This window comes from Dryas octopetala, chromosome 3, assembly GCF_963921425.1.
Source record: "Dryas octopetala chromosome 3, drDryOcto1.1, whole genome shotgun sequence".
In the NCBI taxonomy this organism is placed as follows: Eukaryota; Viridiplantae; Streptophyta; class Magnoliopsida; order Rosales; family Rosaceae; genus Dryas; species Dryas octopetala.
This window is the reverse complement of record NC_141368.1, coordinates 18,588,327-18,608,430: the sequence shown is the minus strand read 5'-3', so window position 1 is coordinate 18,608,430 and position 20,104 is coordinate 18,588,327. Positions and strand designations below refer to the sequence as shown.

At 36.1% G+C, this 20,104-nt stretch overlaps 1 protein-coding gene across 1 annotated transcript; it reads right to left on the bottom strand.

Moving 5' to 3' along the window:
- Positions 1–7,367: 7,367 nt before the first annotated feature.
- Positions 7,368–8,090, bottom strand: LOC147291556 (protein FAR1-RELATED SEQUENCE 5-like). Its single transcript, XM_086235976.1, has one exon. The coding sequence runs from the start codon at positions 8,088–8,090 to the stop codon at positions 7,368–7,370; it is 723 nt and encodes a 240-aa protein (XP_086092102.1).
- Positions 8,091–20,104: the final 12,014 nt, after the last annotated feature.

Below are 20,104 nucleotides of genomic sequence, written 5' to 3'. Positions count from 1 at the left end.
TCGAAATATAAGGCTGTTTGTATCACTAATCATCTCGACATAACGATAAGTCACATAAGACTTAGCATCATATTGTTTGGGCCTAAGCAAGGTCTTCCTAGGCCCAAAGGCTAAGCCCTTCCTAGGCTTTTGGGCTCCTAGGCCCAAAGGCTAAGCCCTTCCTAGGCTCCTAGGCTCCTAGGCCCAAAGACTAAACCTTTCTTAGGCTCCGGCCTCCTAACCCCTGAACTCCTAGGCTCCGGCCTCTTAGGTCTTGACCTCATAGGCTTCGGCCTCCCAAGCTCCAGCCTCTTAGGCTCCGACCCGTGTCAGCTCATTCGGATCCCCGAAACAGGTGACACGTAGCACTCCTACAATGCAAGTCGTCACAAGGGACACGTGTCATCACCGGATTGGTTGACATTCTTCCAAAAGTACTATAAAAGAGGTACTTTCTTGTCAGGATGAGGACTCAATCATTATTATACTATTCATTCACTCTGCTCAAATATTCTCTTGACACTGACTTGAGCCTCGGAGGAGGTTAGGCCGGTACCACATCGGTGCCCTTCCCACTCACTTTTGTGTATTTGCGCAGGGTGCACCAAACATTACGTTCTTACCATTATTCACTAGTCAGGCCCAGCTACCCGTTCCTACCCCACTTCGACGTGGCATCCTTTCAGTAGGAGGTCAACGGGTCCACGTGGTTTGACTCAACGTTGAGCGCTCTACCATTTTTGAGCATCAACAAAGGCCTAATACATATCATAACATACATAAGGCTATCTATAGCTGAGGCATACGGTATATCGATCATGACCGTACCATGTTCATCAAAGTATGATTTATCTTTTCAAACACACTGGCCATTAAGGTAGTATATGGAGTCGGGGTTTTGATCCTTATTAAGGCATCACCTCAAGGCCCAAAATGTACGGCGGTTGCTAAGCCCCCTACATTCCAACTGATTATTTTCGTTGCTCGTGTTGGACCGACACCTGTAAACTCACCACGCTTGAATTAACAGTAGTTTCAAATTTTTCCTTTTTTCTATACAATTCAGTGTTTGACCCAAGCTTATAGCTAGCGACCCAATTGTTTAATGGAATTCACCTTTTGTTCCATAACGGCAAATAAACAGTACCCCTTCGAAGTATGTCCCACCCGCCCACAATCATGGTAAAAAATTAGCAAGCGTTCGTATCTTATTAAACTAAATCGTCACACCTCTTGTTTATGGAAAATAAATTCTTTATTAAAAAACTTAATTGCAGCTTTTGAAAGGTCAATTGGCACGCGCCATAGTATATATAATGAGAGATCCCTTATTTAAGGGTAATTAAATAATTCTTTATGGGTCCCACTTCAAATTAAAATTTGACTAGCGGAGCCACCAATTACTTTGGGTCTTCATTCAATGATCACGCTTACAGAACATTAGATAAATCATATATAAACCATTTAACTGTCTAATTGAATGGTCATTATTTCAAGTATTTGTTGAAACATTATGTTTGTCTATATATTTAATGAAAATTAAATATCTTAATGGTTTTGGATTTATCTAATTTGTGGAAGAGATGATCATTGAATAGCGTGTGCGATATAAGGGCTAATACATATTGTTGATGCAAATTTCCTTAAGAGAGATGTAACAACTTAAAGAGGATGATCTGGCTGGTTGGAAGCCTTGCTGGATGATGAAGTGGATGTAGACTCTGAGATCTTTCTGCACGAAGACAAGATGAAAGGAGAATGATCGATGTGGTACCAGCCAAATACGTTCCGATGATGAAGTCAGTGATATATATTTAGAGGTTTTTGAGTAAATGCAAGTAAGAACAAGTGATGAACTTGAGAGTGTATTTTGATAGGCTTTTTTGTGAGTGAAGTTATGTTCTTAGTTTTGCCTTTTTGTGCACATAAGTCAGCTTATATAGGCAAGGGAAGTTGTGGAGGGTAAGTTATCTGCATGAGGGTGAATGATTGAGAAGAGGCCACGCATTCGGTCATGAATAGTAGCATGCACAGCTACCCACCTCCTTTACATTAATTCAATGCTGCATTCAATGCAAGGATGAAAGATCAAGTGAGATGCCCTAATAGTCATGACTGTGAGCTGAGATGTCTCATCTGTCAGAGAGCCATGTCAGAGATATTCGAATAAGGCGGTTCGTCCTGACTCCAATCTTATAGAATGACGGTGGAATTCGAGCTGAACCAGTCATGGATATCGTATGCGTGGGTATGAAACATATCCACGTTCGGATCGGGCATGGGTGAGCTGGTCCAGATGGGCTCGACGTATGATGTAACAGTCATTACTCGACGACAGTCCGTTGTCTGAGAAAATGATCACCAGTAGCCGAACAGAACCGAACTGAGATAACCAAAAAGAGATGAACACTCAGTTCATAGAAGATCCTTAGATCAGGTCGGATCAGATGTGGAGGATTCGCCGGGATGAGCCGATCCGAACTGGCAATGACAATGTGCCGAATTGATGTGGTGTCGTGGGGATCCAAGTTTGACCGTTGAAAAAGTCAAAGTTTGAAGTTGGATCTGACTAGCCACGTGTTGATCCATGATTAGTTGTTAAATCCATGTGGGTTTATCCACAAACACATATCATGACATACATAAGGCTATCTATAGCTAAGGCATTCGGCATACATTTCAGCATGTTTTTATGACTAATTTGAATTTGATCTTCAAATTACAAACTGTTTTAGTACACTTGAAATTTAAAATGTGTAGAAAGAAACTCGGGATCAAATTAGCTCTAAAGATGTGTAAACTGAGATGCCTTGAAGGTTTGTAATAGCTAGGCTACCCTTTTTCCTTTCATTTGTGAAATTTTCCTTTGTAATAGATTCTATAGTGATTTTAGTATATGTGTACTTAGTTATACGTGTACATCAATACATGTTACCGAATGTGGTTAGATACCGAATATTCATTATGCTTACGCAACGTGTCTAACTCTAATAAAAAATAAATGTGATCAATTGTTGTGTAGAAGACAAACCTTAAGTTATTGAAATCCAACACAAAACACGTGACGGGTGCATGTAAGAATTCATCTTGGGTATAATAGGTAAATATTTAATATATATATACAGTGGCCTTCAGATACGGGATCCTGCATATAAGGCTATTTGCGGGACTGCTTGCTGGCCATTGGATCTCTTTTAATGAGATCCAACAGTGGATATTTTAACCCACACTTTAACCCCTTTAACCCACTTAACCCATCCCCCAACCCATGTAATAGAACAACCTAGCTACAAAGAAAACGCGAATTGAAAACAGAGACGCTGAACTTGAAGAAGAAGAGATCCATTAACGCAAAACCCACCCGTCGAGCAGGGACGAAAGTCGGCCTTAGTGATCCGACGGTGCCGAGTGGAAGGGGCGGGGACGCGACGGGTAAGGGAAGAATGTGTTTTGTTCGCGACGGCCAGGAGGGCTCGCGATGGAAAAACGTGGTGGGTTGTTCTTCGATTTGCGCTTTGACCAAAGCAACTCAGTTTCGCCTCCATTTCATCATTTGTGTATGCTTTCAAATCTCATTCATTTGGGGGTTTTAGGGTTTTCGATTTGGGGGTTTTCGAAACATGAATTTAAGTTAAATATTGCAATAGTAAGGATATTGTTTTTCGATTTGTATGATGGGGTTTTCTTGAAATATTTAGGATATGGTTTCAAACTGATTTGGGAGTTAGGGTTGGGGATTTGGGAATTTCAAAAAATCAAGAGATTTGGGGGTTTTTATTTTTCTTTGTAATTCCAATTTGGGGGTTTTTATTTTTCTTTGCAACCAAAAGGTACCCTTTATTCCCATTTTCCAGCATTTACCTTTTACATACAACCAAAAGCCGAGGATCATCACAACCACGAAGTATGACCATCTCTGCTGACAAGAATATGCTTCTATGGTATTTCGACAGGTTTAATGTTCCATATGTCTTTAGCATATTCATGAATGGTTCTGTCACTGCTAAACTTGTGGTTGCAATTTTTTTTTTTTTTTGTGTGTGTGTAGATTTTAGTAGTTCTAAAATGTCATTGCATAGAGTTCCCTCAGTTTGGTCTTCTCATTGAATGATAAGCATGGACAAAAGTGCATAATGGTAGTTGGTAATCAGTGAAATCCACCATGTCTAATCGTAGCAGAAGCAGTAGTAGCGAAGTTCAACATAGGCCAAGACAACAACAATGTGTGTGTGGCGGTGTTTTGGAGTTGAAAATGTCTAAAACAGATAGGAATCCAAACCGTCTGTTTTGGACATGCATGAATTATGGGAAATTTATATGGGCTATTGAGAATTTAATTGATGAGGTTCATGAATTAACAATAAGATTTGATGTAATTGAGCAAGAGCTTCGAACAATGAGAAATTTGAACGAGACTGTGATTCGATTATCTGCAGAGGTAGCCCATATTTCAAGGAAAAATGTAGCACTTAAGGAAGAACTCCAGAGGAGGAACCAAGCTAGATTTGGCTTTCTCATGAAAACTCTTGTACTACTTTTGATGTTTTTTATGTTTAAATTTACTTTGTTGTAATGTTTATTCCTTTTGTAACAAGAACAAACTTGGTTGTATTATTGCTTTGGAATGAGGTATTCAAATCCTTACTTTTGCAATGGTTATGTATGAATGATGGCCATGTGTGTTCTAAAAGTTTGACAATGTTCTTGGTAGAATGATTATTGCATTACTTGGTATGAAGCTCTTTGTCTTTGTGTTGGAAACCAGAATCTCAATCTTTGTGTTTTCCATATCCAAATTACTTTATTGAAGCATGTTTGGGGGGGGGGGGGGTGAGGAATGAGAATGAGGATAGGTGCTAAATCGCAATAGAGAACATGTTTACAATACATCCAAACTCAGGAGGTGCTTTTCCGGTTATCACCAACACCGAAATGCTCTTCATCTAAATAGCTCTGAACCACATTGTCATGGTTATCGCTCTCTTCTCTTTGTTTAAAGGACTCTAATGAATAAGAAACTCTACATAGTTTCATTGATTTTTTTAATCAAGAAAAATGGGATCTGATCTTACAGCTTTCAAGAACCACATAAGCATTCATATACAAAGCACAATGGAAAACAGTTTGGCCACTTGCAGGACATCATCCCCTGTATGTAATGTAATTGTAACATCATCATAGAAACAAGTCAAGCAGCCATAACAACATTGGATACATCAAGCATTTAAAACATTAAACACCAAAGATTTCATTATACAGACTACAAAGAACAATTGGAATCAGAAAATTCAAAGTGCTACTTAGTTAAACAACACTTCTAGTACTCTGTATACTCATCTCCTAGAAAACCCTCTAGCCTTAAAAGCAGCTCCATCTTTTCGGCTCTTGTTCAGAAGTAAAGTGCGTTCCCTTTCCTTTTCTAGCTTCCTTTTCAACCGTTCTTCCCACAATTCTTCCAATGTCTTTTTTCCACTCTTGTTCTTCTTCTCCTCTTTGACCCCTTTTGAATGGATAGCAGAAAAAGGAAAACACAGCAGCCACTTATGGAAACACAGCAGCCCATCATCCTGATAAAAAAAAAAAAAAAGATAAAGAAAAAAAGCAAGTACCATTACTAACAAAGGGATGAACAAAGATCTTGGTCAGTACGTTGAAGACCTACAACAAAATAAAAAATAACTCAAATCAACTAACAAAGTCTATATTACTTCTGACGAAGAGCTATCATCATCCAAGGCCTCAACTTGAGAGTCATTAGGCTCTTGGGGATCAGAAGACCTACCAGAAAATATAAAAAAACTCAAATTAATCAAACCAATCACCTACAATTATACAAATAATGCACCAACAACAAAAAAACTCAAAAATAGCAAATGAAGAATTAGTGGCAGAAAGGTACAACTTCATACCTATTTAATAGCAGTGGACAATTTCTTTTGTCATGAGACACTCCAGTTTTCCCACAACCATTACAACGCCTACCATTTTCACGTCGCTTTCCTTTCGACTTTTCTTTTCCTTTCTTAAGTCTTTTTCCACTCCCTTTAAACTTAATTGGATCCGGCTCATTATATAGCATCACAAGTAACACTCTGTCTATTAGAAACTCCAACACAAGAGCCGGTACTACCAATGTTTAAGATGGCCTCAATCTGGTCACTAACAGAATCCATGGCCTCACAAAATATTAGTCTTGCCTCATCATTTAATATGGCCTTATCAATCACATATGAGTATCGGTGGAATAAGGTACTACGTTTTTCAAGTAATGATTTGTCAATATTTATCTCCACACCAGAGTTGTCCACCACAACATCATCTTTAGCAGATTTAGTCCATCTCCTCAAAATGTATTGATCCGGCAAGATATGGAGTTGACGTACCTTATGTAGAAATGATAAAATATGGCTGCATGGAATTCCTGCACAGTCGAACATCTGACAGCTACATGATGCAAAGTCCAGAGACTTGTCATACATAATCTCCCGAACTCTCCCACTATGATCACCCATGTAACTTTTATAAATGCAATTAGTGACACTCTCTCTGATAAGCTCTGTGTTATAGTTGTAACTCTCCCAGAACTCATCTTGAAACTTATAAAAATATTTGCGCGTGTAAATGTCAGCCATTTGCTTTTCCATCTTAATAGGGCACTTAAGTCTAGGCTTCTCAGTAATATCAGTGTGATCTGCCATAACCTCATTTTGACGCTGTCGTAAAAGTCCCCTATTGAATTGAATCCTGAAGTCCACCAAAGAATTGGTCTTGGCCACATATCCCTTGAAAAATGAGTGCCCACTTTCTGCTCGTTGACTACTAGACATGTCAGCTCCGAAAACATGGTTTACATAGGCTGGCATCCATTTAAATCTAATTTCATATAGTGATTGCAGCCACTTATTTTCTTTTAACCCACTTTTTTCAAGAATATCCTTCCACCTTGAGTCAAACTCATCTCTAGTCTCTAATGTCCAAACACAACGTTTGAAGTCATCCTAGTAATCAGTATATTTGACCGTGTCAAGTTTCTCGGAGAATTTATTTAGAATATGCCAGCTACAATATCTGTGATATGTGTTGGGGAGAGTTTCTACAATTGCTTTTGTCATTGCTGGATCTTGATCAGTTATGATCATCTTAGGAGCATAACCTGACATAACTTTCAAGAATTCTCTGAATAACCAATTGAATGAGTTTGTAGTCTCGTCACTCAAGAATGCCCCAGATAAAATGATTGTCTGGCCATGATTGTTTACCCCCATCATTGGTGCGAATATCATCTCATACCGATTAGTGTTGTAGGTAGTGTCGAAGATAACCACATCAGCATAAAAACCATATGCTTTCCTAGAATTTGCATCTGACCAAAAACAATGAGTTATCTTCTATTTGTCATCTGCTTTGATCTTGTAAGTGAATCCAGAATTTATCTCTTGTTCCAACAGAAAATGGTCCCGTAACATGTTTCCATCATGCCCCTTCAACTCAGCACGCTTATCTCTGCGATAGTTGTACATATCTTGCATTTTACAACCAATGTTTTCAATTCCTCCTGATTGCACTCCAAAAATGTCAAATTTTCGATGAGGGGGTATGTTCACCATGCTTAGTTGTTCACTTAATGATTTTTGAGCACTTGAAAATCGACGACAAGACTTCATCAAGTGGCGTCTTCGTGGGCTTACCAAGGCATGGGTGTGAGCCTCATCAAAGATGGTGACTACAAATCCACCTACTTTCGACTTCACAATTATCAATCTCGCTTTACAACTTTCTCTTCCTACTCCACAACGCCTTTTTTCAGTACCTTTCAATTCTTTTGGGCCTTCTCCCTCTTTATTGCACACAAACTCCTTCCTTGTGATCTCATTATCCTTACTCTTCTTAGTTGAGTGACTTCGAATGTCAAATCCAACATTCTGTGCATACCTAGTGTAATAGTGTTCAGCTTCTTCCACTGTCTGAAATTGTTGACCTTTGAATGGCTTCAACTCATTGTTTTCTTCATGATTGGCATTACACATAAATGAATTTCCTTCTGACTCACTTTCCAATGGAGCTACCATCTCATTAGCTTCTACCATTACCATCTCATTAGCTTCTGCCATCACTGCACCTGCATTTTAAAAACCTCAAATTCTAAGAATAAAAGCCCAAATAAATTGAATACAGGGAGCTATCCAATCCATCTAGTGTTCATGATTTCATATTCATATAATTTAGAAACATTATAGAATGTCTGTTTTAAAGGTGTAATAAAAACTGATGGACAATCTCAATAATATTGTAATATGTAATTATGTACAGGGGAGGGAAAGGTGTAATAAAAATTGATTTTAAAGTAGAGTTCACCCTCCCAGATATAGCTAGAAGTTGTTCACTTTCATTTCTTTTTTCCTTTTCCCCCATAATTTTTACTCAAACATGTCTTAGAGTCTATTAGTCTTGGTTAATCTTGCAATATTTAACAACCAAAAATGCAGCAACTCTTTCAATAGCAAGCATAAATTGTACAAGACTAACCAAAATGGAATTACAAAGAAAAAACACAAAAACCCCAAATCTCTTGATTTTTCGAAATTCACAAATCCCCAACCCTAACTCCCAAATCAGTTTGAAACCATATCCTAAATATTTCAAGAAAATCTCATCATACAAATCAAAAAACCAAGAAGAACATACCTGAAACTCGTCGCGAGCCTCTCTTCCCCGTCGCGAGCCTGGCCTCCCTTCCCCGTCGTCAGCCTGACCTCCCTGTCCCGTCGTGAGCTTCCCTTCCCCGTCACGAGCCTGGCGTGCCTTCCCTGTCACGAGCTTCCCTTCTTCTTCTTCTTCTTCACGAGCTAGCTCAGTCCCATGGTGATGGTGAAGTCGCGTTGGAACTCTTTGCTGGGAACGGTTTAAGTGCTGTAAATTTAATTAAAATTGGCCTATATGGGTTTTGCGTTCTAAGATCTTTCGTCCATGCTCGACGGGTGGGTTTTGCATTAATGGATCTCTTCTTCTTCAGGTTCAGCGTCTCTGTTTTCAATTCGCGTTTTCTTTGTAGCTAGACTGTTCTATTACATGGGTTGGGGGATGGGTTAAGTGGGTTAAAGGGGTTAGAGTGTGGGTTAAAATATCCACTGTTGGATCTCATTAAAAGAGATCCAACGACCAGCAAGGCAGTCCCGCAAATAGCCTTATATGCAGGATCCCTCATCTGAAGGCCACTGTATATATATATATATATATATATTGTGCAGGAAATGTATATATTCTTAACATTAATTAGTTTTAGGATTCATCCTTTTGAAGTAATGAAAAGTCCACGTACTCAAAGGCTGTTTATATTAGTAGTTGTATGTAGAGGTGTACAATGAGTCGGGCCGGCCCGAATTCGGCATGGGCCCGGCCCGTTAATAAGTGGGCTGGGTTGAGCCCGGTCCATACGTATGGGCCTGGCTGGGCCAATATTTTCTATCCCGTTGGGCCGGCCCGGCCCGAGCCAATTGTGTGTTGGGCCAGCCCGAGCCAGTTATGAGTTTGCCCGTTTATACTAGTATTTTTCAATTTTTTTTAAAAAATTACTATTAGCCTTGTTTCAATTTTTAATTTTGATATTGATGGTGAAATTGAATAGAAAATGGAATGAAAGCATTAGAAAATTAAAAAATTTGATAGAAAATAGAATGACATCAAAGACTATTTGATTTATTAAACAATAATAGAAACTTAAAATAATTAAAATAATTAATCGGGCCGGCCTTGCCCGGCACGACCCATTATTAGGTGGGCCATGCATGGGCTGGGTTGGGCTTAAGGTTTAAAATAATTGGGCCGGCCCAATCTTGCCCAATTATTAAATGAGCTGACCCAAGCACGACACGAAGCACGGATGAGCCGACTTTAAATGGGCCGGGCCGACCCGACCCGTTGTACACCTCTTAGTTGTACGTATATATATATTAATATCAATTATAATAATTGTTTCTATGGGATAACAGATGTCTCACTTTGTCCCCTCAATTCTATTTGGACTTACTTTGTCCCTTAAAATTTCAATTAATTCGATTGTTAAGTCACCCCAATTCATCAATCAGGTTAACTTTTTTTTTTTGGTCAACAATGTTGATGTGGCACGTACGTACACACATAGCATAATTTTGGAGGAGTATGAGGCATTTGTGTTGATGACTATGTGTGCACCACATTATCATAGAGGACAGATCGAAGAGGTAACTAGGTTGATAGATTAGAGTAATTTGACATGTGAATTAAAGTTTAACGGAAAGAGTAAGTCAAAATGAAATATTTGTGGGGTGAAGTGAGATACAGACAATCGCTGGGGAGACATTACTATAGTTAATACATGTATTAATTGGACTCTCACTACTTATTATTGTCATTCGATTTCTTTCCTAGCTAGCTAGTTTGTTGTGTGCATTCCTATAGATATATGGAACTTTACCCTTGTTCATTTCCTATTTAAAGAAAACCAAAAAAACTTTATAATAATGTGGCCAAAAGATAGCTGCAAAATGAATTATGACAAGTAGTCTTATATTTATTACAATTGCTTGCGCAATAATTTAGCATACCATCTTAAATTTTTTTTGATATTTTGTACATTTATACCATCGTCTTATGTGAGTCATCATGTGTAATTCGGATGTAGTGTGCCAGACAGATAACTATAACTTGTTAAGCCATTTGCACAATTTTTTTTTTAAATTTCTCTAAATGACAATGATACTTAATTGAGAAGAAAAATATATAAAATCATCTTCTCTGGTTAAGTCTTCTTCCTCAACCATCGATCTCCACCACCTCCATCCGTTGCCCCACCATTTCAATCCCAAGCAAAATACCCTAGCTTCATGCTTTCCCTTCATTCCATGATCTGAATGGTGGTGGAAAGAAAGTTGTTTAATTGGGTCTTCCTCAACCCTCGATCAGCACTCACAGCCACCACCGATTAATTCAATGAAATCCCAAAATGGGTCTTCCAAGTCATATTTCATTATGCTTTAAATGAGGTATACAGTATAGTACTTTGTATGTTTCATGTGATAATAGGCAGTTTCTTAAATCTTTAATATATTTTAAAAAATAAAATCCTCATAATAATTTACTTACCATATAGCCAAAACTGAAAATAATTAAATCTTTGAATTAATTTAAGACCACTTGTAACTAAATTTTCAAAATGGTAGAGGTTGATTGGTCGGCTCATAAACGTACCCCTCACATTTGACCAAAGTTTCCTTACAAAAAGTTGAGAGTTATGATATGTTGCCAAAACAACTTGACTGTGGAATTTAATTCTGAGAGCTAAATATGGTTACCAAAATCTCCCCTTATTTATTACTGGGGATTGCAATTTGGAGCACCAAATATAAACAAAACCTGTTGAGCATGCAAAACAATTAGAGCCGATTATAAGCTTTGAAATTTTTACATATCTGCTGTGTGTGAGAGAGAGAGAAGAGAAATATGTGCAAAAAATCGAAGCTAGGTTTTGTAATGGGCTTGAATTTTGTTCTACTTTTGCCCATTACTTTTCTGTTTTCTTTATCCCTTAATCTCTTTTTCCCAGGACTGTACACTTGTCATAAGATATGCACAATGGAGTTTTCAGACCATTTTGGGAGTATCTGGTTCACTTACCCCCTCATTTCTCACGCTTCAATTTAGGGTTTTGAAGAAGGTTTGGTTTGAAGAGAGAAACAGACACAGAGCTAGAGCTGGCAGCTAGCTTGTTGCTATAGCTTTGAGGAAATCACCCCTTTCATTCACGAAACAAGGGTGAAGGCAGGTACTACTCCATCAAAATCAAATCATATTAGTTGGATCTATAGACAGTTTATGATGATGATGATGAATTGCCTATATCTTCATCATCTTCAACTAGATCGATTTTACTACTGATTAGAAAATTTAAAAGCATTGCCCTCCATTTTTGGCTCAATATTTGATGTTATGTGTTGTTTTTGCAGGAGCGAGAGGGGATCCAACGAATAGATCTAGCTAGACATTACCAAATCTAAAGTATCTAATCATAAAACTTGCCACCCTTCCTTCAAATTAAGAACCAAGGTACGTACGCGCGTAATAGAGTACTGTTTGATGATTAATTGGTTATCGTGCGTATATCACCTTAATTGTGACCATATCTTCAACTATCCATGGAGATTTCATTCTTAATTCATTCACAAACTTTTCTTCCTTTTCTTCTTTTTTTTTTTTTAATTGACATATAAACCCATTTTAATTTAAGGATTTAGGATCTAGAAAATAATATATATAGACTGAGCTAAATGAATGTTCTAATTTTAAGATGTTTCGCGCCAAAAGGGTTTAAATTTGTTTATCCGTCATACGTACGTAAGAACCATAGAATTTCAGCATGTTTTTATGAATAATTTGAATTTGATCTTCAAATTACAAATTGTTTTAGTATACTTGGAGTTTAAAATGTGAGAAAGGAACTCGGGATCACAATTAACTCTAAAGATGTGCAAACTGATCAAGATGCCTTGAAGGTTTGAAATAGCTAGCTAGGCTACCTTTTTTCTTTCATATGTTGTGACTTTTTCCTTTGTAATAGATTCTATAGTGATTAGTATACTTATATGTGTACATCAATACATGTTACCAGTAATGTGGTTAGATACTGAATATTCAGTATGCTTACGCAACGTGTCTAACGTATTCGCTCTAATAAAAAATACGTGTAGAGGACAAGCTCCACGTGAATTTAATTTACTGAATTTCAACACAAAACACGTGACGGGTGTATGTAAGAATTCATCTTGGATATAATAGGTAAAGATTTAATATATATATATATATATATTATATTTATGTATTGTACAGGAAATGTATATATTCTTAACATTAATTAGTTTTAGGATTCATCCTTTTGAAGTAATGAAAAGTCCACTCAAAGGCTGTTTATATTAGTGGTTGTACGTATATATTAGTATCAATTATAATAATTGTTTCAATGGGATAACCCATGTCTCACTTTGTCCCCTCAGTTTTATTTCGTTAAGTCACCCCACCCCAATTCATCAATCCGTTGTTTGTCTCCAATTAATGTTGATGTGGCACACACGTAACAATTTTGGAGAAGTATGTGGCATCTGTGTTGATGACTGTGTGCACCACATTATCAAAGAGGACAGAAGAGGTAACTAGGTTGATAGATTAGAGTAATTTGACATGTGAATTAAAGTTTAACGGAAAGAGTAAGTCAAAATGAAAATATTTGTGGGGTGAAGTGAGATACAGACAATCGCTGGGGAGACATTACTATAGTTAATCCATGCATGTATTAATTGGACTCTCACTTATTATTGTCATTCGATTTCTTTCCTATCTAGCTAGTTTGTTGTGTGCATTCCTATAGATATATATATATATATATATAGAACTTTACCCTTGTTCATTTCCTTCCTATAATTTGTTTGTGCACATTATGTTACCCATTCTTCAAGAGCCAAAGTGGTCTATTGTTTAATGAATTAAGTAGACCACCAATATTGGTTAAGGTGCTTAATTATGACTATATCTTAAACTTAACTTGAAGATTTCATGAGTGTTTATTTACAAATCTAGATGGTTTTTTCTATTCAAAAATATGATGTCTACCAACGTTTTTCTAATAGTGCCTTTTTCTAATGTTAGCTTGATGATATATTTATTTATTGGTCAATTAAGTTGCTTGATTGGATAAGATTATGGGTTAAAAGAAAAAAATGTATTATGTATTTATTGGTGGTCCATTCTATTATATCTTTACCTATTATAGAATTCATTTTGGTCTATTCTCTGCTTTAATTTTTTTTTTAAACAAAAAAAAACTTTTAATTTTAATTACATATTTATTATCCAAAAGTAGGGAAAGCAAAGTATAAAAAGAATTCATAGTACTTTTTGAGTTAAGTGAGATTACACTTAATATGTTTATAATCCTTTAATTTATGTTATATGATGAGAATTGAAACAAGTAAAAACAAAGATAATAGAGAATTCAAATTCATTAACTTGAATTATTTTTAATACATCTAAAGTAGAAATTTGAAAAGTAGAAAAAACTTGTGATCATTAACTTTAAGAGGTGAAAAATTAAATGAGATGCACTTAAGGGTTTGTTACAAGATCCTTTGGATATATATATGTAGAACGGATCCGGATTCTCTCCTAAGGTAGTTAATCTCTTAACTTATTTAAGTTTTTAATTAAAAAACGTCATGTATCCATTATAGGATCCAACTATTTACAATAATTTTGAGATTTTCTCTTCTTCCTTTTTTTGATGGCAAAGGCCATCTCATTCCTTACTAATCCATGTAGAACCTTACTAATCTTGTTTATTTCCCAAATATTTATTTTGTCTGTGCTCTATCATATGTAATATGTTCATTAATTTCGTACCTATTGTTTGGTATTGTGTTTTTGCAGGAGGTACTATAGTCCTTAATTTCTCCATCAAGTTTGTACATTGATGATGATGAACTCAAGCGACAACTTCGGTTTTCCTCCTTCGTTGAGTCATTCACTTAGCTCGGACCCTAGCAACGACTCTTCTTCTCTAGAGTTCTTGAATGATTTTCCCATTCATCCAAACCAATGTCATCAAGGTCTATCACTTCCCACATTCCAAACACAATATTGTGGTAATGACCCAAATGAGGGTATTACTGTTCACAACAATATTATTACTTCAGAAGCAAATCAAAGTCAGTACTCCTTGCAGTACCTTACTGGTGAAAACAATTTTATCGACATGGGTGGAGAGAGTCAAACTAGGTTGGACTTACTTCTTTAATTTATAATGTTAGTTTTGAAGAAAAAAATTATGTTCATCTATTTATAATATAAATAGTTACTCTTTCACAATCAGTTATAATTGCAACAATGAAGAGACAAATGGTAGAAGGCCTCACAAAAATTCTACAGAAGTGCAAGATGACTGTTGCGGTGAAAACTCTGAACACATGACAATTGGCCAGAAAAGAAAGTATCACGGAGTTACTGGGTATGTTTCAAAAAACACTCTCCACATTAAATCGATTTGCTATAGTAAAATATTTATAAATAATTTTAGATAAAAAATACAATAGTTTTTGAAAAAAAATTGATCAATAAAAACAAAAAGTAACAAATATTGACAATAAATTTGGTACAGGAACATGGGACGTTTTGAAACATTTCTATGGGATAACACTGATCCTGAAATGAAAGGCAAGACAGGTACCGAAATTATTTGATTATGCATTTCCTACTTTTTTTTTAATAATTATGAAACATCTAAACTTATCTACTAACTTTTTTGCTCTATCTCTTTTGCTTCGTCCATCAATGATATATACGACATGCAGTTTATGTTGGTGAGTACACTCTTCTTAATTTGCATAACTAGAAAATCAGATATCCTTCCTTATTTAACAAAAAATAAAGTCAAAAATTAAAATGGTGTCTAGCCCTATAGGGAGTGATTAATATTTCTTATGCTCTACCTAGTTAAAGCAATTATTAACTTACTAATTATTAATTGGCAATTGTTTCTCAATAGTTTTTAATTAAATATCCTTTTAATTTAATTAGCAGGTGGATTTGAAAAAGAAGAGGAAGCTGCTAGAGCTTATGACCTTGCTGCTCTGAAGTTATGGGGCGAGTCTGCTCGATTAAATTTCCCTGTATGTTAATCAATAATTAAGATATAATTGTCAATTATATATATATGATTTGCTTATATATAATGGGCTTGGATATAAGTCATCCTGCACTATGCACATATATTTCTGTAGCTGAGCGACTACAAGAAGGATTTGGAGGAGATGCAATATTTATCCGAGAAAGACTATTTGCTCCAAATTAGAAGGTAATTAATTAAGACTGTTAATCTGTTATGGTACCAAAATGGAATTTTGATGTCCACAGAGGACAAATAAATCTCAGACCAAAAAAGAGAGAAAAAATTGATTAATTTGTGTCTTGTTATTGGTCTATGTTTGAGTCTTGTTCTTTTCAGTTTCAATATCGTCTTTGGAATCCCGTAGCTCACTTGTTAGCTCGTCATGGTTTACACTCTGATCAGCAGCAATATGTTTGATTGGAGGAAGGGCCATATTCTTGGCTTCTTCCTGCTTTTTACATCATGATGTACTATAGATGCTTTGGCTAATTAAAGTTTAATGAATGTGTGGCCTACAATTAACTTTTTGATAAAATAAAATAAAAAAATTGTATGATTTTATTTTACTTCTTTATTGATCTATTTATTATGTTTTGGTGTGTTAATTTGTAGCAAATTCAAATGTTTGAGGTCCACCACACAAAATTAGCCCCTACGTTGCCTTGTTGAATGCTCTAATATATTGTACCAAATAAGAGTAGTATATATTAGAAGCAACAATTATTATTCTAATTACATAAATCTCATAATGTGACAATTTTCATTTATGTATTCTCACTCTAGAGCTCATTTATTTATAAATAAAAAAATGACTATATCATATATATACCACATCAGTTGATGACCAAAAATTGAAATAATAGTTAGTGAGTCTATTATTATTGACCGAATTATCTTTGGTGTTACAACTTACAAATACAAGACCTGTTCTCATTATTATTTGCCTTTAAAGGTAGAAAAAAATTGAGGGATAGGACGAGATAGAGTCAAACTCATCAGAGCTATTACTCTTTGAGTATATTTTAACTTAATCAATTGACAAATCATTATTAGAAGAATCCAATGGATTTTAGCTCTAGTGGTAAAATGGATGAATTTAGAATGATCTGAATTAGAATTAATTCAATAACTAAATTTTATTCAGGCAATACGTGATATGAACAATTAATGGGAAAGTGTTCTTAACAAAAGTGCATTTGATTTTTCAGTGGGTGCTAGTTACGTACGTACCCTTGTTTTTCTTGTGATCTTATGACATGGTGATCTATATTAATTATCTTAAACTTCTCAAAATTTCAGAAGAAGTACAGGCTTTAGCAAAGGCTCATCTGAATATCGAGGAGTTTCAAGGTATTATAAGTTATAACTAACCTCTCTCTCTCTCTCACTCTCTCTCTCTCTCTCTCTCTCTCTCTCTCTCTCTCTCACTAATGATAGCCAAGCCTTGAACAGCTTGAACAGGAATTCGCACAATAAGAAATGGCAAGCTAGAGTAGGGAAAGGTAAAGGATTTAGAAGCCTTTATCTGGGAACATTTGGTAAGTCCTATGACCCATTTAATATATTTATGATTATTAATTTTATTCAATGGTTTGTTTTTGTTTTGTTTTTTTTATGAATCAATTATTTTCTATGAGATTTTAACTCAGAATTTTTTTTCTAAATGATCTACTAACATGAGAAAGACTGAGTATAATCTACTAAAATTAATTGATTATTGACATCCAAATATCAATGATAATATTGCTTTCATAATGATATATATCATTGATCAAGACGTACTGCATTAAAATTAAGAAATTTATTTAGAAAAGAACTAATTAATTTGTCTACGTACATCGATATTAATTAATAATATTCTCTTGCTCTCTCTATCAATTGGAATAATCAGATACTGAAGAGGAAGCAGCTAGAGCTTATGATATTGCAGTAATAAGGATGAAAGGCACGGATGCTGTTACAAATTTTGATCTGGGACAATATGATGTCAAAAGCATTCGTGAGAGCCCAAAGTTTCCAATTGGCAAAGGTGCTTCAAAGTCGTTATTATCGTCTTCAGTTGATGATGTACTTAAAAGGAGAAGAAAGCCAAGAACCCTATCATTTGGTCAGGAACCAGCAATTCATCAAACCCTCAATAATTCAAACCCACATCACCAATATCCAATGCCTAGAACCCTATCATTTGGTCAGGAACCAGCAATCCATCAAACCCTCAATAATTCAAACCCACATCACCAATATCCAATGCCTAGAACCCTATCATTTGGTCAGGAACCAGCAATCCATCAAACCCTCAATAATTCAAACCCACATCACCAATATCCAATGCCAAGAACCCTATCATTTGGTCAGGAACTAGCAATTCATCAAACCCTAACAACCCTCAATAATTCAAACCCACATCACCAATATCCAATCCCCTTCGTCTTTCAAGCCCAGCAAAATCTTGAGGTCCAAAACAACCAATTCCTGCAGTACTACTACAACCCTATAGGTAGCAGCTCTCAAGTCCATGACCTTCATGGTAATCATAACCCTAATTCTCAAGGTTACCCTAGTTCCAATCCTTGGTTTGCTTATGGTGGTGGTGATTCAGAGAGGAATAACATAATTAGCGGAGGAGGGACGACGACGTCTGATCAAATTTATGGGACTTGGGATGGTTCGTCGGCTGGTTACATTAATTTTGGCGGGCAAATTGAAATGATGGAGCCATCAGAAGACCAGTTTATTCAACCTATCCTATCCACAGAGAACCATAGTTCATCAGCTGGTTACACTATCGATGCCTACCAGCAGTACCAGCTGCATCAAAACCCTAGCTCCTGCTACCTTCCTGACCAAGACTCCATGCAGAACCCTACTTTTGATCTTCATGGGTTGATCAGTGACGAGAGTCCTCCTGGTGGCGGCGTAAACGATGATGTGCTTCCGGTTGATCATGAATTACCTGCACCGCTTATGGAGGGGATGAACTCAACATCAGGAAATGCAGAAAATGCAGAAAATGGAAATCTTGTTGAAGACTTTGCAGTGGACAAATCTGGGTCGGGCAACAATATTCCATCTAGCTGGATGGAGATTTTCTTGTTGAGCTCATCAGTACGCATCTGATTCTAATGTATGAAATATTTAAGACTTGAGCTGGGTTTCACCATCTACCTAGGACTCGATTTAATTTGACTTTTTTTATTTAGCACCAACAAAAGAACAGCTATCACAATTTTGGTAAAATGACAGGATTGAAGTCTTGATGTATGAAATTAAGACTTGAGTTGGGGTTCGCCATCTAGAACATGAGGATTGAAGTATAAATATTTATCTATTTTTATTAGTAACAATTCTATATCAGAAGGGCTATAATCAAAAGTTGATTAAGGCTGAACTACTACAAAAATCAATATACCCAAGGGCGGGGTGGCGACTATATATATATATGTTCAAGGGGTTTAAGCTATTATGTAGGAAGACTATAAAAGCATCTCCAATGGGCCTCAAAATTGAGGACCCAATTTACAGGGAGGCCAATTGCATGTGCTGATGACCATTTAGAAAGTATTAGTCATGGGTTTGATTTGGGTCTACGTACATCTGTTCTCCTCTCCCCTCCCTTCTATTGTTTCTATACTGGATGATGATCGTGTAGGTATTGGTAGGATCAGATCTCTGATGTTGTAGTTTTCTTCTCTTTTTTCTGGGCCTTTGGCCCGCCCTTTTAACAAAAAAAAAAAAAAAATTGAGGATCCAGAAGCCATTGAGTATTATGTGTAAGAAACCCAGTCCACGGACTTGACCAAGTGGAGTCAATTAAATCAGAAGACCCAAATTCTAACCTTAATGAGGTTTTTTTAAGTCAGACCCAAAATCACGAGGCCCACATGAAGAAACTCTAATTAAAAGTTTGGATAATTTCTAAAAGAGTTAAATGCACCTTTGGTTCACTTATTTTCACGGTTTTTTCAAGTTAGTCCACAATTTTTTTTTATCAAGTTGGTCCACTTTCTTTTCGATGTTTACCTACTTGGTCAATTCCGTCAATTTTTAAATTTTTTTGTCAAATTGGAGGGCATGTTTATGATGAAGGACACTCTTAGGATTGGAGATGGAAAATTTTTGACAATACTTCAATTCTTGACGTATGATTCCTCCTTCGTGATTCCTTGACATATGATTCCTCCTTCGTGATTCTTGACAATACTTCACTCTTAAGCTTATGGGTTTAAGTGCCAAAAAATAAATGCTTATGGGTTTACTGCTTCTTCATTATATATTGTTTACTGTAATATTTATGTTAGTAGAATGGGGTATAAAGAAGAGGAGGATATTGTATCTACAACATATATTATATTAAGAGTAAATTGCACCGTTGGTCCAGTTATTTTCACTTTTTTCCCAACTTAGTCCACGATCTTTTTTTTGTATCATTTTAATCCA